This window comes from Typopeltis vanoorti, chromosome 4 (assembly GCF_054136105.1).
Source record: "Typopeltis vanoorti isolate ZY-2024b chromosome 4, IOZ_Tvanoo_1.0, whole genome shotgun sequence".
NCBI lineage: Eukaryota > Metazoa > Arthropoda > Arachnida > Uropygi > Thelyphonidae > Typopeltis > Typopeltis vanoorti.
This window is the reverse complement of record NC_143552.1, coordinates 64,185,088-64,207,095: the sequence shown is the minus strand read 5'-3', so window position 1 is coordinate 64,207,095 and position 22,008 is coordinate 64,185,088. Positions and strand designations below refer to the sequence as shown.

Genomic DNA, 22,008 nt, shown 5'->3' with positions numbered 1-22,008 from the left:
TTCTTAATATGATAGAAAACTAGCTCAAGTTCTTTTGCAGTTAGCTTCTCAGTCATAACATTCTTCTTGTTTGCACTCCTTAACTTCTTCATATGCACGCTGTTTTTCTACTTGAAGAAGATCATTCTTGCTTAACTGTTCTGAATGGGAATCCAGCAAGTTTCTTACATCTTTATTATCCAGTTCATTAAATCCAAGTTCCTTACCATTTGTGCTGATTTCTTCATTAAAGTTAGATCTAGGATTTTGTGCATGATAAAGGTTTGAGTTTAAAATCACCATCTGCATTGCCTCCTAATAAAGCATAAGATGATCTTTAGATACTTTGTATCCTGGTAAGATGCTTCAAGCTTTAGCTAGGAAAGTTTTTGTTGGCATACATTTCCAAAAGAGACCAATTTCTTCGACATCGAATATTTGCCGATCGTCACAATCACCCTCCTGAATTATCCTTTGCAGTTCTTCAGGAAACTTGGCCACAGAATCTTTATCAGCACTAGCAGATTCCCCGATTATACTTATGTTATGCAGTCCAGTTCAGTTTTTAAAACAGTCAAACCATCCTAGACCAGCAATAAAGCTTTCACATTCCTCTTGAAATTTGATCTCTTTCAATGAGGTAAAAATATTGAGAGGTTTTGCCTGAACATTCCCTCTACTAAGAGGATTCTTTATTGGTTATAAGGAAAAGATTCTTTATTGGTTATGGGCTTATAGGACTAGTGCCACTTTCACATCTCTTAATGCTTCCAGCTTTTTCACTCGCTGCCGATTCATGACAAAAAATTTTGCGTAACGTAAAAAATCACGTTAATCGATTAATCACTTGCTTAAAGTGGGAAATAGTATCATTTCACTCAATCATGCTAACTGATTTGTGCACATATCAAATTCGCTTTAAGCGAGGTTTTCCTGTATACAAGCGTATATACCTAATTATATGGTTAAAGTAGTTGTCACAGTCAGTAAGAACATATTTTTCAATGAATTTATTATTCTTATTTTACACGTTTACTTTAACAAAACCGAGATACTACTGTTTGTATTTTTTAACTTTTTAAAGTAATTATTTATATGTTTATTTTGGATTTAATAAATATTTATTTCGCTTTTAATAGTATAATACACATAATGATGTCAAGAAAGTTTGAATCCAGAGTTAGAAAAATAAAACAACTCAGAGAAAAGGAAAAGAAGCTAAATATTCAAAAGGTGACAATCTTGCTTTCTTACATTCTTCTGAAAATGAAGAAAGTGAAGCATTTCATAGAACTGAAGTTGTACCTCAAACTTACCTTGTTGTGCTACGGAATGAAAGTGAAACATCGGTATCAGTATCAGGAGGAGACAAAAGTGAAAATGAAGAACATCAAAATAATGTGGAAAACATAGAAGGAGAGAAAGAAGTAAATGAAACAAATCAATAGAGTTTTGAAGAAAATTTTCAATCGGAGTCTGTAACCAGCAAGCAAGCTATCTCTTATCCTACCCATATAGCAATGTGGCCAATTAGTATTAATGAACAATTAATCGAGCATATTTTAATAAATATTATTATCATTACGTGACACTTCCAGGGAGTCCAAAAGAGGGAGATTCATTTAGGGAGGGCACCTACTCTACAACTCTGTCTCCATCATTCAATCTACCAATTACAACGAACAGCAACTACCATCATCATCTACACCAATGCCTTCTACAGCCCACCACCACCTAGTATTTTCACAGATGGTTCAGAATATTGGTAAAATCAAAATTTTAAAAAAAGAATACACAGAAGAATGCAATAGAAAGAATATATGTTAGAAATGTAAATGAATCAAAATTTTACTGTAAAAAGGCGAATGGAACAAAGAAGAAAATGAGAGTTGCTAATTTTTTTCAAAAACCAGCAAAGCAATTTACTACTTTTATTGTAAATAGTTTTCTAAGTCAAATAATAGCTTAATGAAGGGATTTTAATGATTGGAGAAACATAACACAAACCTTATGTGATCACAAGCGTTCTACTGAGCATATATGAGCAATGTGCACATATTGCAAAAGAAAATCAAGTTCTGTAAATAAATAGCTGAATTGATGAAACAAATACAATCTGAAGACATTTATTGGAGAGAGAGGTTTTAAAAAGAATAATAGCTACTATTAAGTTACTGAGTAAACTCGGGCTAGCATTTAGAGGCAATATAAATGATATGTTTTCTGATTCTTGCAGAAATTATTTATTGTGTTTACATGATTTAAGTGAATTTGATGATTTTTTAAAACATCACATGAAAATGTATGCCAACTGTGGTTCTGGCAGGTCAAATTATCTTTCTTACCACACTTATGATGAATTCATAGCGTTAATAGCTAATAAAACAAGAGAAATATTAATATCAGAAATTAAGGAAGCTGTTTATTTTGCAGTAATACTCGATTCAATGCCAGATGTTGCCCATAATGATCAACTAGCTATTATATTTAGAGAAACATTAATGAGTTAATCAGTATTACACAATATAATTCCTTATTATTTCTATGACTATTTTGCCTGCTTTTGTTTAGGAGTGCCCCTGTTTTAATGTCATTGGCTTTTTACTCAAGAATTCTTAGGGCAGATTGCAGATGTATTTTAGAGAACAAATATATGTAGCATAATAGAAGAAAATTCGCACATACCTTTTCTTGGATGTTGTTGCCTGTCTTCTTTCTGCAATGTGCATACTTCTGCTGTTATGGTGTTGAAAGGGGGAGTGGGGGGGGGGGGGGCTTAGGCAATTTGGGAGAATTAATTTGAAAAAACCCAGGTCTTTTGTATAATATATACATATACAGTAGTATCTCGCTAATCCGAACTTCTTTAGTCCGAACCCTCCAGTAATCCGAACTGCGGTTTGAAAGAAAAAAGTTTTATTACATATTATTATTTTGTGTACTATTATTTTATTTAATAATTAATATTTTAACTGTTATTATTTATTTTATTATTATTACAGTACAGTAGTTTTTTCATACTGTCGATTGTACGGTTATACTGTAGGCCTATTTTGATTTATTGTGTGTTCACGTTTGCTTTTTTATACTGTACACTAACGTAAATTTCACAAACAGATCTTATGGAATGGATTACAGGTAGAACCGAAAATGAATTTGAAATCAAATCAGATGCTGAAATTATAAATATGACGCTACAGAATGAATTAGAAGACGATAATGACGATAAAGAACTCGAAGAAAAAAAAAGAGTAAAACGTGAAGAGGCAGTTGCCAATTTTAATGTGTGTAATGGGCTGAGCAGAATGATACGCCATTCCATAAAATTTTATTACTAATGCAGCTCCTAGAAGAAGCATTCGAAAAAAGTTTAGCTTCCAAGAAGCAAAAGAAAATCAGTGACTTTGTTTACAAAGAAATAAAAAAACTTTTTTTGTGTTGTATACAAGAAAGTGATTTTTTTAAGCAAATTAAGTTATGTACTGAACTATACAATTTTATTAAATCAGAATCCTCAAGAATATAGGTACATACAAACTAAATTTTTTACTAAAATAAACTTGCATACTGTATTATTTTTTAAGTTTTACATTACAGTACAGTAGCTTTTTGTTTTTCTATCAGTTACTTCATTTATTCACAGAATTAAATTGATGTACTATTAGAATCTGATTATTTTTGAATTAAATGGTACTTATTGTTGTCTCTTGGGGAAAAATTCGATAATCTGAACGAGCGTGGTTTTTATTAGTTCAGATTAGCGAGATACCACTGTGTTATTTTTAAGGGTGGGCGGAGCGCTTTTTTTGTAGGGCGGGAAAAATATGAAAAAGTGGGCTGAAATTGGCAACTGTTTTTTTGAGGAAGGGGGGAAGGGTTTATGGGAAAAGGGGGATAGGAAGAGTAACATGGGAGTTTTCTCAGAAATAATGCCTATAATTCCTTATCTTTAGAAGAGGTAGTATTAAAAAAATTAGAAGAATTATCTTTGGAGATAAAAATGTGCAGAGGGCAAAGCTATGATAACATTGCCAATATGAAAGGTGTCTATACAGGTTTAAGAGCTAGGCTGAAAAAACATAGTCCCTCTGCACATTATATATCATGCTCTAGTGTCATTCCTTAAATGCAATTGGCAATTATGCCACAGAATCTTGTCCGGAAGCAGTGCAATATTTTTGTTTTATTCAAAATGTATATAATTACTTTTCAACTTCAACAAGATAGGCTTACTTCTTAAACATTTAGAAAAAATATCTTTAACAGTTAAAAGACTAAATGAAATGAGGTGGTCCACATGAACTGAAGCTATATTGGCTTTGAAACGTGAATGTAAACAAATTAAAGAGGCAATACTTGAACGATCCATTTCTCTTCATGAAAAACCTATTTCTAAATTAAAGAGCTGATCAATGGCTGAACATTTTGACAATTCAGAAAGCAATTTTAACAGTTGTGTGGGACAAAATTTTACAACAAATAAATGCTACTAATAAATTTCTATAAGATACCACTATGGATTTGTCGCTAATAATTTGTTACAGTTTTTAGTTGGTTTTATTTTAGATATAAGAAATAGTTTTACTGTTTTAAATGAAATAAGAAATTTATTAAAAGATGAGAAGGAAAGAGTGAAAAAAAAAAAAAAGTGTGACAAAGTTTTATAATCTAACGATGATATTATATTATATTATATGGAAAAGAAAATTTCACGGTTACTACTTTTAATGTCATTTGCAATAAGCTAATTTCAGTAATTAATAAAAGAGCAAAAAGCTATTTAGACATATTAGATATGTTTGATATTTTTTTTGAAGAAAGATCTAAATCAAGACAAATATTAACAAAATTTTACAAACATATGGGACTGATATTGATTCAAAAAAATTTATTGATGAAGTTAAGCAATTTTTAATAATGATAAAGGAAAAAAATTCCTTAATTAAAAATATGTACAAATTTATAAATGATGGGTTAAGGTCTACTTTTCCGAATGTAGAAACAATTTTAGAAGTACAGTCGGGTCTCTTTTTATGAGGTAGATACGTTCCACAGAAAACCGCATATAAAAAAAATCGCACAAAAAAAAGACCTAACTTACGTTGAAAAATTAGGGATACATTCCATAATTTTCCAAAACCGCATAAAACCGAAGCAATGAATTAACATAAAATTAAAATCGCATAAAAAAAGTTTATGAAAATTCAGGAAAATAAGAATGCCTAAGTTTGTTTTAAAGCTTTATTCATTTAATTTTATTGAAAAGTAACTTTTTTTTTTTTTGTCATCAGAATTATCGTCACCATTAAACAATATTCGGCAACGTTTGCGAACTGGTTCAAAATCACTTTCACCACAGCGCATCAGATCTGTAAGGTAAAGGTAATGATTCTTCACAAACAGAATTAGCTTCACCCTTGTTCTGTGCTGATTTTTTCCTTCTGACAATGTAATCAGTGATTAAACTTTGCGATGATGATTTCACTAATTTTTTATACAGCTCGCGATATCCAGACATACAATTCTTTGGCTCACATTGGAATTTAAAGGCTCGTGCAGATTTTGTGTCATTAACACCCTCCCAAGTACTAACTGGGCTCAGGTTTGCTTAACTTCAGTGATCAGATGAGAACTGGTGCTTTCAAACTGACCCTTCTGAGAACTTGACAGCTGACCTCTTGGACAGTGGAAAAAGGAGCGCTGTCATTTCGGAAAAGCGTTCAAGTACATCCCTCGTGACAGACACAAGGAAGTTTTTACTATTATTGCAGTTCCTGTTTTCTATCTTAACTGTACTCAAATCATCCAATATCATTACTAGCACATCTCCTCAATGCCTATCTGTCTATCCTAACCTATCTGTCCTTCATAAATATATACTGTACCCTTTACATTCAATACCAGTTAGTGTGTGTATGTATATATATATCTTCCTTGGTTAGCCAGGGCTCACTAATGCCTATGATTTGAAGTCTCAACATGTTCACTAAGGCAACAAACTCTATCCCTTTCTTTCTGATACTCCTCACATCCATGTATAGATATAATAAATTACCTGTATACTTTTTTGTATACTCACTCTGTAGTCTGTGACTCGGATAACTTGCAGATCTCTATTCTTATCCAATGCTTCGCTTATGCTTGACAACCAAAGACTCACTCTACTCTCTAAATACATCCAAATGCTTGTAACCATTCTTTCTACGCAGCCAAATCATCAATTTGGTAATATATTAAGCATTCTAGGTAATATATACTATTTTCACTATCTTCCCACTCTTCTCTCTCACTTCATCAGACAGTTCTTTCTTATCCTCTCTCATAATGAATTTATGAGACTACCATCTTTTTTGCTTTTCAACTGCATTCATTAAGTTTTTTCACTAATTTTTTATACAGCTCGCGATATCCAGACATACAGTTCTTTGGCTCACATTGGAATTTAAAGGCTCATTCAGAATTTGTGTCATTAACATGATCAATTATTAATTAGTAATAAAAATCAGCTAAATTAACAATTAATTATTAATTAATACATTACAAAATAACCAAGGTGTTCCATGAAAATTTCAGGATTTGTGTTGTGTTCCGTTGTAGGAAAAGTTTGGGAAACGCTGGATTACCCTATTATCGGAATGAATTATCCTTCTGTTGACATGTGCAGAAGTGCAGATTCGAAGTTATGCAGTGCATAACTTTGAATCTGCATAAAAAAGATCCACATAAAAAGAGACCAGAGTGGATTTTTTAAGATGACTATTTCAAATGCAAGTGCTCATTTTCAGTATTGAAATGAATAAAAAAATTATTTAAGAAGTAACTTGCACCAAAATAAAATGAGTGACCTGTCATTATTATGCATTAAATCAGATGAAATGGACTCGGTTAATTATTATTATTACGGGCGACTCCAGGGAGTCCTTAGACTCATCGAGGGAGGCCCTAAACATCATATCCACACAACTATACGGGATTCTCACAGTATCTATCATAGCTTGCCTTGAACTCACTCACCGTCATAGCACCCATAACAGACTCTGGCAGCTTATTCCACTCATTTACCACTCTAAAAGTAAAGAACCCAGCTCTAACACCCTTGCTAACCACACTCTTGCCCAGCTTCCATAGGTGTCCCCTAGTTCTCCCACCACCAGTCCTGATCTCAAAAATATCCTCTGAATTAATCCTATAGAAACCCTTTAGCAATTTGAATGTCTCAATCATATCTCCCCCTTTTCCACCTATCAACTAATTTCTGCAACCCACAAATCTTCAACCTGTTCTCATAAGGTTCATTCCATAGACCTGCTATCATCTTGGTCACTAGCCTCTGGATCCTCTCCACCTCCTCCCCATCAAGAAGAAACCTAGGTGACCAAATTTGGGCACAGTAGTCGAGATGAGGTCTTATCAAGGCTCGATACAGAGGTACAATAACTTGCTTGTCTCTGCTCGTCAAAGTATTTTTCAACAACCAAGTGAGTTGATGAGCTGATTTAGCCACTTTTGCAATGTGCCCCCTAAACTTCATCTCCCTCTCCACCAACACTTCCAAGTCCCTGGCCTCATCAATCTCCTGGGAGTATAGTTTCACCAATGTGGTATACTGCTGAATGATGACATAGATATATTTGCTAAAACCAAAGCCAGAAAAAAAAAACTTTTAGTTATTAATTTTTGTTATTTATTTAAATTTAAACTGATTTAGTTTTATACTTTTTTTTTTAAATGCAAATATATGTATACCAATGTTGTTATTTTTATTTTATTAAAATAAGTTATGGAAATGGTGACTTTAATTTTCAATAAATTAAAAAAATATGCATATGAATTTGATTAACTGAAATAGACTTGTTCTTTTGAGACCTCATAATGATGTTGTGCCTAGGACCTCCAAAAGTATAAATATGGCCCTGGCTGTAGTTGGTAGAATGAGTGGTGGAGATAGAGTTGTAGAGTAGGTGCTCTCTCTTGATGAGTCTTTGGACTGCTTGGAGGTGTCACATAATAATAATAATGAAAATATCCTCCAACCATAATACAACTGCTAATCACATTACTGCCTGATTGAGAAATATTATTATCATTATTATTACTACGTAACACCTCCAGGAAGTCCAAAGGCTCATCGAGGGAGTGCATCTCCACCAACCGCAACTACTTTCATCATCTACACCAACACGATCTACCGCTGACCACAACTACTAGTAATTTCACAGACAATCACAAACATTTATACCCACCTTCCATCTTAATATCAAGACCTCTAGGTCTGGTTCCCACTTTTGAGACCTCAATAAAGGTCGAATTAGTGACCGGTCTGGATAGTGACTCTTTCCATAATGCATAGCATTATATATACCCATAAGGATATGTGCTTTGCATTATGGGATACCAAGGCAAGTGATCAGAACATATGCCACCTTTACCACGTGTTGCCCCAGTCCTGAAAATACTACAGGTGCAAATTTTGTTTGCTTACACTTGGATAAAGAATTAAACCAAATATATAATTGGTAGCATTGCCAAGTGAAAAGACTTCCATCAAATCTCACACTAATAGTTTGGGAATGATTCCAGTGCATGTGGATGAATTTACTATATAAACATGGCCTACTCATTCACAAGATCTCAACCTATTTGAGCATGCATGGAATGTGGTGATATGTGCTGTTTCAAACAGATTATTTTACAACATTCAACAGGGATCTATTGCATCCAATTTTAGGTAAGAATATCAAGTCTGTATGAGTAAGCAACCATGTAGAATGTTTTTCAGATACAAGATGTTCATGTTCCAATGGGTGTATGCCAGAGGCATGGCTAGGGGGGGGGGGGTGGAGGGGCGATCCACCCCAGGCAGCACTTTGAACCTTTTTGAACGTTTGCAGTTAATTCTAAAATACAGTCTTGAGAACTCATTTCCAAACAGTGTAATACTACTGCGAATTTTCTTCACAATTGCTCTAAGTGTTGCTAGTTGTGAGAGGAGGTTTTCTAAATAAAATAGATTAAGAATTACCTACATTATTATGAAATAGACTTCGCCAATGTCATTGACAATTTTGCTAACAGAAAAGCAAGAAAAATAACATTTTAGAATGTTGAAATTAAAGTTTTTACTTCAAAAATAAACATAATTTTTTAATTTATTTCCCTATATGTCATTTTGACATTTTGTAGTATTTTGGGTATGTATTGAGAATGGCGGCAAACTTAGGGATCACCCCAGGTGGCAAAAGCTCTAGCTACACCACTGGTATATGCTGAAAAGAAAAATGGATCGCTAATCATTATAGGCTAGGCATACTAAACAACTGGTCACAAAGTGCATATTCAGAATGTATATTTTCTTAAGTAATATTTTGAAAATTATGAGAATACAATGTCAAATTACTTCTATCTGACGAGTAAGATCTTTTTCTAAATTACGAAATAATTCCTCTTTGTTTCCCTCTGTTTCGGGTAAAAGACATTCTGATTTGTCAATTATCTCAAAATCTTCTTGAAGCTGTGGCGGGGTTGGAATCTAAAAATGATGATAATAATATAAATAAATAAATATTATATATATATATATGTATATATATATATATGAATATATATATATTCTTGAAGTAGTGGTACTATTTATTATCTTGAATGCACAACTAGTTTTCATCTTCTTAGAAGATTTCATCAGGTTCTTAAAATGAAAAGAGAAATACAAAACATACATTACAAGAGAACAACAGTTACAAATTAAGTTACAAATGGAGCAATGACATTTAAAGGCATTCTGGATCCCAGAGTATTCATTACAATATATTAAATGAAGTGTTAGTTATCATTTGTCACATTTTTTGGTAGAAAAATCTACATACTCATTAAAATAGAGTATTGGATTGTAAGACTATTTGTGCCTGTGGTCCCACAGAAAGTTTTACTAAGGAGGAAATAAAGGAGTTTTTTTGAGTCATTAGAGAAGGCAGCTGAAAGAATAAGAAAAAGTTGGTCATTGTTGGTGATCTAAACAGCGCAGTAGGAAATGATTCCCAGACATACAGAAATGTGTTGGGAAAAATCAGAGAAAAGAGGAAAGCTAATAATAATGCTAAGTATTTGCTGGTTTTCTGTTCAGGACATGGACAAGCCATTACTAACCCCATGTTCCAAAATAAAATTGACACAAATTCATATGGAGAAGAGATATAAGAAAAGTCTCATTAACTATACTATTGATGATATCATTTTCTAGAGTAATAAGAATATACTGATTGAGTCCAGAGTTGACTCAATAAGTTAAAAAGGCAGACCTGAAAAACAAAAAAAGGTGTATTGTAATATTCTAGCAATTAAGCTGGAAGGTACTCTGAAAGAATACTGAGAAAATGTAAGAATGTATATGATCAATATCAGGTTGACAAAGTGTTCTGGAGAGCTACAAAAAATAAGAAGAGTACTATCAAGGAATCAGAGATGACAAGTGGCAAGATAGCTGAAGATAATGATATTCTTGTTCTCTGGAGTATTTCTTTGAAAGATTGCTAAATGAAACAAGCACTGACAGAACAGTGATGGAAAGTATTGAAAAGGAATACAAGAAGGAGAATACATATCATAAAAAACCATCAAAACTCTAAAATCCATGTGTTAAATACCGAATTTAAATAAATGCGACTGGTAATTAGTTTACGAAATTAACAACACATATAAAGTATATTAATTAAAGGTAACTTTAATGAATAACTTCTATATTTTGGCAACGTCACGTTGCCATCTTCAGGAACATAAAGATACGGTATGTGCACGCAGGCACTAACAAAAGCAAATGAGGAAGAAAGCAAGAAACTAATATTGTTCCTAAAGTCCTAATGGTGCCCTCTGGCGGGCTAATTTGGTTGTCTTGGCAGTTGGGCTGAAGTTCTCATAATGTAAGTCTCCCAAATTTGGGGTAGTTTCATGCACCCAAATTTGTTGAGGTTAGGAACGTTTTTTAGAGCTGCTGATGATTCCTTGAATAATCTTTCGTATTTAAACTTGCTGCGGTGTATTATTTTCTACAAACAGATAGAGGGGACAGCCATGGGTTCACCACTTTCCCCACCCTTGGCCAATTTCTTTATGGAGACCTTTGAAGAGAAAGCCTTAAACTCCGCCCCACAAAAACCCACTATTTGGCTTCGTTACGTGGATGATGTGTTCGCTATTTGGCCACATGGCTCAGACACACTCCACTCCATCCTAACACACTTAAACAACCAACACCCCAGAGTCCAGTTCACCTTAGAAAAAGAGGAAAAAAACAACACCCTCCCCTTCCTAGACACTTTAATCACGTGCCAGCTTGATGGATCTTTGGTTTTCTCTGTTTACAGAAAACCCACCCATACTGGCAGATACATTCACCAGCAATCCCCCTCCCCCCCTCACAACAATATGGGGTTATAAAAACACTATATAACAGGGCAAAATTAATCTGCTCAGATGACAAGGCCCCTAACTACTGAACTAAACCACACCCACAACACTTTCTTAGCCAATGGCTATAACCCTCAAAAAATCCAAAAAATACTAAACCAGTAAACCACAATTTCCCCCCACCTCCACAATAAAGATTACACCAAATCTATCACCATCCCCTACATCCAGAGCACCTCTGAGAAAATAACCAATATCCTCAAAAAATGACCTTACTGTTACAGACCATATAAAAAGTTGACATCCCTTATCTGCTCTAACCAAAGACCAACCACTTCCCATACCTACCTGGAGTATACCCGGTCCCTTGCAGCTGCAAATTGTCCTACTTTGGCCAAACAGGCAGAACAGCAAATATCAGAATTTCAGAACACAAAGACTACATCCGGTTTCACCAGTACAGCCACTCTGCTGGCAGACCATGCCTTAGATACCACCATAGAATTCATTGGAAGAAAACAAAAATAATACACCGCAGCAAAGTTTAAATACGAAAGATTATTCAAGGAATCATCAGCAACTCTAAAAAACGTTCCAAACCTCAACAAATTTGGGTGCATGAAACTAACCCAAATTTGGGAGACTTACATTATGAGAACTTCAGCCCAACTGCCAAGACAACCAAATTAGCCTGCCAGAGGGCACAATTAGGACTTTAGGAACAATATTTGTTTCTTGCTTTCTTCCTCATTTGCTTTTGTTAGTACCTGCATGCACATACCATATCTTTATGTTCCTGAAGATGGCAACGTGACGTTGCCGAAATATCGAAGTTATTCATTAAAGTTACCTTTAATTAATATACTTTATATGCGTTGTTAATTCCATAAACTAATTACCAGACATGGGAGGATTATCAGCCCTTAGTAAATAAGAATGTGTAAGATGACTGTGACTTATGCAAAGTCTAACAAGAACAACTTCCTCTCTTCTCTTTATATGTCGACTATAATGCCAATGCTTAATGTCATATAATTTGTTTGTCGATGCTTCCTGCCATTCAGCAATTAGGTTTGATCTTATAAACTGTCTGTAGTCTGTATATGGTACTGTCAAACAGTATGTGGAGAAAGTATGAGCTGATTTAGCTGCTGCATCTGCAGCCTCATTTCCCTTAATTCCAATGTGGCCAGGAATCAAGCACAACTGAACATCAAAATTAAGGATTTTCATTTTGTACAACAGGTATAACACCTCATAGAGCAATGAATGTGGATTATACATAGGAGAGGAGATAGCCTGTAGAGAGCTCAATGAGTCTGTATAAATTATACAGTTTTGGTAGCAGTTTTCTTTTATATGCACAAGTGCAAGCTGAATGGCATACAACTCTGCTGTATAATTGTTGCAATCAGGTGGGATCTGGTTGGAGATAATAATGTCAGAAAACACAGCAGCATAGCCAACAGAGGTATCAGTTCTTGAACCATCAGATGGGCAAGAAATCAAAGTGGACTGCTCTGTGTGCATTAAACAAATTGCAGGTAGACAGATGATAGAGTATGAGACTTCTCTAGCTGAAAAAGTGAACGGTTGCAGGATGGAGTGCAAACCTGCCATGGAGGGATGCTGTAAACATTCATATCAACAGCTTGCAGAGTCTCTTTAACACACATACCAAAAGGACGTATGGGAGTCTGAGGTATGTGATATTGAGCTTCCCAATGCAGAGAAAAGAGACTAGTCCATGTAGGATGATCTGGGAGAGACTTTATCTTTGGTATAATTAAGATACAACTGTTTCTATCTAAATGATAGAGCTGGTTCATTTGCTTCAACATAAAGACTTTGAGTGGATGATGCACGAAAGGCACCAGTATCTATCCATATACCCTGATGATGGATGGAATCCAATCATCACAGGTTAATCTCTCTTGCAGAACCATAGACTTGTGACTCATAATCCAGCTTTGAACATATAAGGACGTGATAAAGACGGAGCAATGAAGATTGATTGGCACCCCCACTCAGTAGAGGATAGAGTGCGAAGGAGATTCAACGCTCTCTTGCACTTTTCTTTTAGTTGACAAACGTGCTAGAAATGTAAGCTTTCTGTCAAAGATGAGTCCCAAGGACTTGGCTTCTGCAGCTGCTGGAATAATAATTTATCCCATTCTTAATTCAGGATGTGGGTGAAGAGTGTTTTTGACAAAAGTGTACAGAGAGACTTTTTTCTGTTGAAAACCTGAACCAATTACTAAGAGCCCACAGAGAAACATGATCAACTGCTTGCTGAGGTTGTCTTTCAATTACCCTCATGTTATGAGCGTGACAGTAAATTGTGAATCAAAAACACATAGAACCTTCTCTACAGTGGGAGGAAGCTGTTCAGTGATTGAGTTAACTTTCATAATAAAAAGCATCACACATAAGACAGAGCCTTGGGGAACATCCTGTTCTTGATGATATGGATGAGATAGCATACTTCCCACTCTGACTTGTAAAGTCATCCAGAAAGTTTTTAATAAATACAGGAAGATGTCTTTTGAGATCTTGGTTATAGAGTTCTTTTAATATGCAATATCTCTAGGCTGTGTCATAAGCTTTTTCCATGTCAAAGAAAACTGAAACAAGATGTTCTTGCTTCAGAAATGCATCTTTTATACAAGTTTCTAAATGAACCAAATGGTCTAAAGTTGAACGATGTCTACAGAACCCACAATGTGTATTGGAGAGAAGATCGTTGCTTTCTAAATACCAGAGAAGCCTGGCATTAACCATTTTCTCTCGTATTTTACAAAGACAGCTGGTCAGAGCAATAGGTCAATAATTATTTGCTTGTGTTAGATCCTTTCCTGGTTTTCAGATAGCAATGACAACTTATGCCAAGAATCTAGAAACCCTTCCTACAAGTATTTTGTTGTATATTAAGAGAGGTAGATCCATAGAAGATGATGACATCCATTATGTTTTATCATTTCATAATGGATGTCTTCAGGCCCTACTGCACTAGGGTAGAAGAGCTCTTATTAGTTCCTCCTTAACAAATGGCTGATTGTATGGCTCAAACATATTGGTAGACAAATTTAGTCTTTGTTTCTCTTGCTGCTCTTTCAGTATTAAAAATTGAAGAGATGATATGAAGCTGTTGCTGAGGTTCTGGCAAAATTTTCCCAAAAAGTGTCTGCAAAAGCTTTGGGATCAGCAATAACACTTCCATTATGGTCTAAGGTAGACAAAACAGTGTGTTATATATCTAACTCCCATAATTCTAAAAAAATATACATTTTAGTTTAAATGCTTAGTAATTGTTTCCAGTTGCAAATGATCAGAAGCATTTTATATAGTATGATGTGTATCAAATTTATACACATCACACTATAAAAAATATTTAAAAGAAACAATTGGTAAACAGTCCAGTCTTGTTGAACATCTAACGATATTTGCAATTTAGTTTCTTTATAAAATCTCATTATATTACAGGTTCCAAATTTTTAACTTAACTATATCATACCGTTGTTGCATCAATAGGCAGACCACATCGAGTAGCTTCCACCATGGGTTCTATACCCTGTGAGAAGAAGAAGAAACAGAATACTCTATATTAAATGTCTTGTAATTTTGAAATAAATATAAATGTTTTCAAATAGATTAAAAGAACTTAGAATGAACTTAAATATACATATCACAAGTGACAAACATTTTACAGTATTTTAAAAGTGTTTCTGCAGTTGATTAGTAGTAAAGTGATTTCCTAATTGTGTCTGCATACATGCATGCATGTTGAAGGTATATTTAATATGTGTACAATCAAGAACAATAAATCTGTATCACAATTTGCCTAATAACAACTAAAAACCTTGCAATATAAAATCAGCATATGGAAACAATGTTCTAAAGAAAAGTTTTGTTTGTTTTAGGATGACCACATCTAATCAAGAACCAATGGACAACACCATTATAATTTCTAGTGTATTATTTCCTAAAGATCAGATTATCTACAAGCAGTTTAAGAAAATGCTTTTGAAAGGACTGAAAAATATTGCCACTTGAGAAAACCTCGTGTGTGTACCATATGATTTGCTCAATAAGAATTCCTAACGCTATAAATTTAGTTTGTTTGGTTTAAATTTAAATAAAAATGCAAATGCATCATTTTATTTTTTGCAAATTAAGGAAAAAGGAAGCTTTGTCAATATTAACAATATTAGATCTTGTCTGAGGACTTAAGCAATACTGAATGTAGGAAAAGATGAAATGAGATCATTTGTTGGAAAGGAGTATTTTGGCTCTTTATACCTACCCAATGAAGATCAGTATTTCAAGGATTACATATGGAAAATCTTGAAGCTGGAATATTTGAACACTGCAAGATCTGTCAAATAAGGAGGATGAAAGGTGTAGCATCATTAGCAAATATATGGAAAGGATTTAAGATACGTTTAGAAATGAGAAAAGATTATTACATATAGGAGATTTAGGTTAAGCAAAAGAACAAAATCCTGAAATGCCAGAGAGGAAACTGGTCACTTATTATAATGAGTAGAAGAGAAAGACCAAAATAGCTCACAGAACTCCTATGTTCCATTCAGTCCAATTTTCTTTTTAGATTCTCATGGAAAGGCTTAGATGTTGGTTATGCATTTTTACTAAATTGCTTAAGGAAATTACAACGTATACTAGGATAAACATTAAAATAAATTTTAATACACTTCCAATATTTCGGCAACTTCACATTACCATTTTCACAGGAACTTAAAAACAAGACACGTGCACTCAAGCACAACAAACAGTAAATGAGGACGAAGCAGGAAGCTATTCTTTCTCCTAAAAGTCCTGATGGTGCCCCCTAGCAGGCAATGTAGGTATTCTTGGCCGTTTGGGCTGAAGGTCTTCTGATGTAATTTTCCCAAATTTGGGGCAGTCTCAAGCAACCAAATTTGTTGAGGTTTGGATTGTTTCTTAGGGCTGAGGCTGATTCCACGAATACCCTTTCGTATTTGAATTTACTATGGTGTATTATTGTGGCTTTCTTCCACCGTATTCTATGGCATGTATCCAGCGCATGGTCTGCAAGACCAGAGTGGCTGTACTGGTGAAACCGGATGTAGTCCCTGTGTTCTGATATTAGCTGTCCTGCCTGTTTGACCAAAGTAGCAGCTTACAGCTGCAAGAGACCTGGTATACACCAGGTAGGTCTGGGGGGGGGGGGGTCTTTAGTAGAGCGGATAAGGGATGCCAATTTTTTATATGGTCTGTTTCCTTTTGGATGTTCCATAAAACAGTCTAGTCTTCTTCTTCTTCTCTCTTCCATCATCTATGTGGATGATGATGAGGCCAAATGAACTCTTTCCACTTCTGTCTGTCCCTGGAGAGTCTGAACAATCCTGTCCAGTTTGGTGTCACTTGTTGTGATTTGGTTTTCAGATCCTCTTTTATTTTGTCTATCCATCTGATTCTGGGTCATCCTCTGGATCTTTTACCTTCCATTGTTGTATACGTTGTGTCCATTGCAGTCTTCTTTCTTGGATTTTGTCAATTACTGTTATTTCTTGTTTTAGTCGTTTCCTTATGTCTTCATTTCTTTAGTCTATCCAGCAAAAATACTCCAGATAATCATCTGGTAATGCACACTATTTCATAGACCACCTAGAAAGCTAACTTTTTACAAAATTCCCTTAACATCACATTTGGCCAAATTTTGTAGATGGCATCTTAGCAGCTTGGTCACACCCAGAGAAATTACTACAATTTCTAAATAAAACAAACTCCATATACAGCTGCATCAAGATTACCAGTGAATGAAACAAACAATACAAACATTTGCAAGAAATATTCAATCTCTGCCTATCATAAATCTGCTTTGACTTGCAAATATATCTATCCATCCTCGCATCATCCTGCTGCAGAAGGTAGGCATTATTAAAACTTTGAGCCCACTTTACCTGTTTTATTGAATCCCTACAATAAGAACTAAACACAATGAAAATCGCCATGATTGCTGATATACATGACCAGGCCTCCATTTAAAGAATGCTAGAAAAATATCATCTCTCAACCATATTGCAATTAGAAGTTATAAATTTTAATCTATGCACTACCTTCAAAAATGTTTCTTGTTTTCTTGTTTCTAGCAACTGTTATTTTAAACAGATAGTTCTAGCGGCTGAAATTAAAATCTAGGAATATCAAGTACTTGGAATCTGATAATTCTGCATTGCTCTCCCTGCCATTGACAATAGCCATCAAAATTCCAACTGTGTGTGTATATATATATATATATATATATATATATATATATACAGGGTATCCCATAAGTCCCAAAATATTTCAATAATTCATAAAAATCAGAAAAATTGATATATTAGAGTGCAGTTTGCACGAAAGTGAATTGCAAGGAGGGTGATTTTTTTGGCAAGGAGAAAATATTTAGTTCAAAATTTCACTGATAGAGAGCTGTACCACGTGCCTCATTTACAAATATGTGCAAATGAGAGTTCTATGAAACACAGGGTGTACCGCTGACAACTCATAATGAATACATGCAAAATCCCAGTCATTAGGGCGAACAGAATTATTTTTGTGAAAAGAAAAATTTGTTGCTTGATGCTTACATTGGTGGATAAGTCATCATAGTGAAGTTGTTTTATGTAAGTGGGGAACTGGTAGTGGAAGCTTTACAAAAGTTTCAAATGCAGAAAAGAATGAAGAAAGGTCGAGGTCCTATCACTCCTGCCAGACTACAGTCTCTAATGCACCATTTTGAGGAAACTGGAAATTTGTCAGATTGCCCTCACACCAGCAGGCCAGTGTTATCCAAAGTCCACACCAGCGTTGTGGTATCACAAATGAATGCCTTAGTAGCATAATCAATAAATGGTGTAAGCAGTGCATGGGAAGCTGTAAAAATCACAGGTATAGCAAAAACGTCCATATTCCATATCTTCATGGTGTGTTAAACTTGTATCCATACAAGCTGCAATTTCTTCACCAGTTGTTACCAAGTGATACCACTTTCGCAATGTGGGCTTTGACAAAAGTTGCAGAAGATTCACAATAGCCATACAACATCTTCTGGACAGATGAAGTGCATTTTTCATTACATGGGACAGTTAATACGCATAACTGTCAAATTTGGGTGCAGTACACACAGATGAGCTGTTGTGTTCTCCGTGACTCACTGTTTGGTGCAGCTTCACTGCATCCACCATTGTTTGTCCCTTTTTCTTTGAAGAGCAATGTGCAACAAAGGGCTGGAAGATGTCCTCAGTAAATGTAGAGCGAAACTTGCAACTGCTATGCAAAAATGGGGTAGCATGCTTGCGGGAAAAAATGTTCTTCACAGTTACGTTCTTGCAGGATTGGATGCAACCTCATATTACATCTCCTGTGAAGCAGTTTCTTATCAGCATATTTGGTGAAGAATGACTCGTCAGCTGTAATTGCCACTCCACATCATCAGGGATAATGAAAGAGACTAATTTTTGCTATACACTATACATACATTTACATAGCTATGTTGTGACTGGCTGGCTATTTTTCAATACACCTGTGCACTTTCTAGAAACAAAATTGGAGACCTCTTATTGGTCTTAATCCATTAAGATAAAATCAGTGTTAATTGATAAAAACAATTGTTTGTGATGATCTGCATGCCAAAATAGTTGAAGAAGTAAGGCAAAAATACCAAAATTATTATTTTTTTTATGTGGTTCCCACCCACGAAAGGTTATAAGCTTATAATACATTAGTACAATAAGTGAGTGGGCTAAGGATTTTTTTATTTTCATTTTTATTAATTTTTATAATTTTTTTTTGTATTTTTTACATAGTATGGAAAACTTGTTCTAGAGATGAAACATGGAACGTTTTTCCCCAGCCACTTAACGCAGGACAGTGGCCTTACACAAGGCAATGCGATTCATCTCTCACCTAAAGACAATGGCCTGTTGGTTGGGCAGTAGATACGCTAACCACTTGGCCAACCAGACCAGCATATTTATCATAAAACATGCCATAGACTCAACATTACATACCCACTACCCTTTTGTTTTTTTTTTTACTCATCAACTCAAAATTCTTCTTCATCATGGACAAGCAGACAAGGACATTTTTCAAGCCTGATGTGCAACAAAATAGCAAATTTTACATGGCCTACACTATAAAATTGCTCTAGTAGAATATATATAAATCAAAAATTTCATTCCATTTAAAATCTAATATATGATAAAATGAGATTAAGTCTTTACATTAAAATACCTAGAGAGAAATGAAATCCCTCTATTTCAGTAAACATTTTTATACTCAAAATTTTAAATCATTTTATACCATTAAAAATTATATAAAAAGACATTATGAATGGAAAATAAAAATATTAAAATGAAAGAAATGATTAACAGTTAAAAGAAACCTTGCTCATTCGAAGATATTCCTTAGCTTGCTGAATATCGCCATTTTGTTTTGATTCCAAAGCGGCTTGTCTGAATAGTTTCTGTCTTTCAAGTAGGAAATTCAGCTGTTTTTCCATTACAGATGAAGGATTTCTCTGAACTAACAGACAAATTTTTACCATTAATTTGTTAAAACTAGTCAAAATATCTACAAGATATCATTTTTAACACATTTCTTAAGCAATTTCTAAATTATTCAAACCACTACTTCATAACCAGCTACAAGTTACACAAATACAAATATAATTATTGCATTTGTGTATTTTTATTTGTGTGTAACTTTTGTGTATTATTATTATTATTAGACACCTCCAGGGAGTCCAAAGACTCATTGAGGGAGGGCACCTGCTCAACAGCTCTGTCTCCACTCAATCCACCAAATGACCTCAACTCCACCAATGCCATCTACTGCTGACCACCACCAATAGTATTTCCACAGACAATCACAAACATCCATGCCCAGGGCGGGATTCAAACCTGGAGCCTTTTGGTTGGAGAGTGGATATGCTAACCACTCGGTCAGCCAGGCTGGCTAAATTAACTAAATTGTTGCTTAATGCAATTGAACATGTTCTTGAGAGGTGAACATGGGTATGTAAACTGATGTGTAAAGTAGATATTTAGGAATTATATAATGAAACATTAACTGAATTAACTCGGCATTAGTAAGGTGGGGTCCTGCACTAAACTTGCTTGCGCGCGACAGCCTGTTGTCTACGGTGTCAAGTAGTGGGTTATGGGAGGGGAAGCTATACTGAGGCATGACTCACTGCCATGCGTTGTTAAAAAGTTATAGTCAATTTAAAATCTATGGGGTCTGTGACACCCTACCTTAATAATGCCGGGTTAAAATATGAAGATGTTTTAGTTTAAATTAGACTAATAAAAACTAACATATGTTTTGCTTGAAGTAAATGAAACTAATGAGGTAACAAACATGCATTATATTTAAAACAATTCCACATTCAGAGTGTAAATTAGAGGTGCATGCTATTGTTACAGGAAACAAAAAAGCACCATCAAGAATTAACAAAAATAAAAGTGATAACAATAAGGTGCACTGAAGTTACAGCTAATAATAAACAGGACTAAGCATTAAAATGGGATTTCAGGCAAGGTTTCAATGTCAACCAAACTTCATTTTTATTGCGACTATTTTTGAATAAGATTAAGCTTGAAATGTTGAGAAAGGAGATTATACAACAGATTATTATCATTATTATTATACGGTCACCTCCAGGGAGTCTGAAGACTCATCACAGGAGACTCAATCTATCATATCTTATCTTGAACTCATTAACAGGCAAAGCACTCACAACTGACTCTGGCAACTCATTTCACTCATTCACAACTCTCCAAGCAAAAAATACAGTCCTCGCACACCCCTCCTAACCACACCTTTATTCAACTTCCAGGGATGACCCCTTGTTCTGGTTCCTCTGGCCAAGTGCTGAAACATTTCCCCTGCATCTATCCTATAAAACCCTTTAAGCAACTTTAAGGTTTCTATCATAACCCCTCTTTTTTTCCTATCAACCAACTTCTTCAATCCACACACCCTCAATCTATCCTCTTCATAGGGAATATTCCACAGGCCACTCACCATCTTGGTCACTTTCCTCTGAATCCTCTCCACCGCTTCCTCACCCCCCCCCCCCACAGCCAAGAAACCCAGGAGATGAGACAAGCATAGTAATCCAGATGTGAGCATATCAAGGCCTTGTAAAGAGGAACGACAACTTCCTTATCTCTACTTCTTAATGTGTTCTTTAATATCCAAGTAATCTTATGGGCTACCTTAGCAACATGTCTTCTAAACTTTAACTCTCTGTCTACCACCACCACCCCTAAATCCCTAGCTTCATCTATTTCCTGGAGTACAGTGCCATCAATGTGATACGTAGCTTGTAATCTATTTATCCCAAAATACATAGCTTTACATTTCTCTACATTAAATTGATACTGATTATCTTTTGCCCATACTGACAGTCTTACTGGCTTTAATCTCACACAAGATGGTTTCAAATGAACAGCCACCCTCCCACATGTATCCTATTCTTCTTGGCTGCAATTCATCTGCTATCATCAGCAGTACTCCTCCCCATCCTATTTTAACTGAAAATACTAAACCGTTCTCATTCTATTTTTGTAACTACATCATTTGCTGTTAGCCAAGTCT

The 22,008-nt window shown here is 34.9% G+C and overlaps 1 protein-coding gene across 3 annotated transcripts in view; it reads right to left on the bottom strand.

Annotated features, from left to right (window-relative positions):
• l(2)gd1 (lethal (2) giant discs 1) overlaps positions 1-22,008 on the bottom strand; it is a 473,445-nt gene that overhangs the window by 198,999 nt on the left and 252,438 nt on the right. For all 3 annotated transcript variants that reach the window (XM_090391229.1, XM_090391230.1, XM_090391231.1), the window contains exons 13-15: positions 19,790-19,929; positions 14,894-14,950; positions 9,377-9,508 (exon numbers count right to left, since the gene is read on the bottom strand). In XM_090391229.1, the coding sequence (XP_090247355.1) occupies positions 9,377-9,508; positions 14,894-14,950; positions 19,790-19,929 (329 nt within the window). The remainder of the gene's footprint in view (positions 1-9,376; positions 9,509-14,893; positions 14,951-19,789; positions 19,930-22,008) is intronic.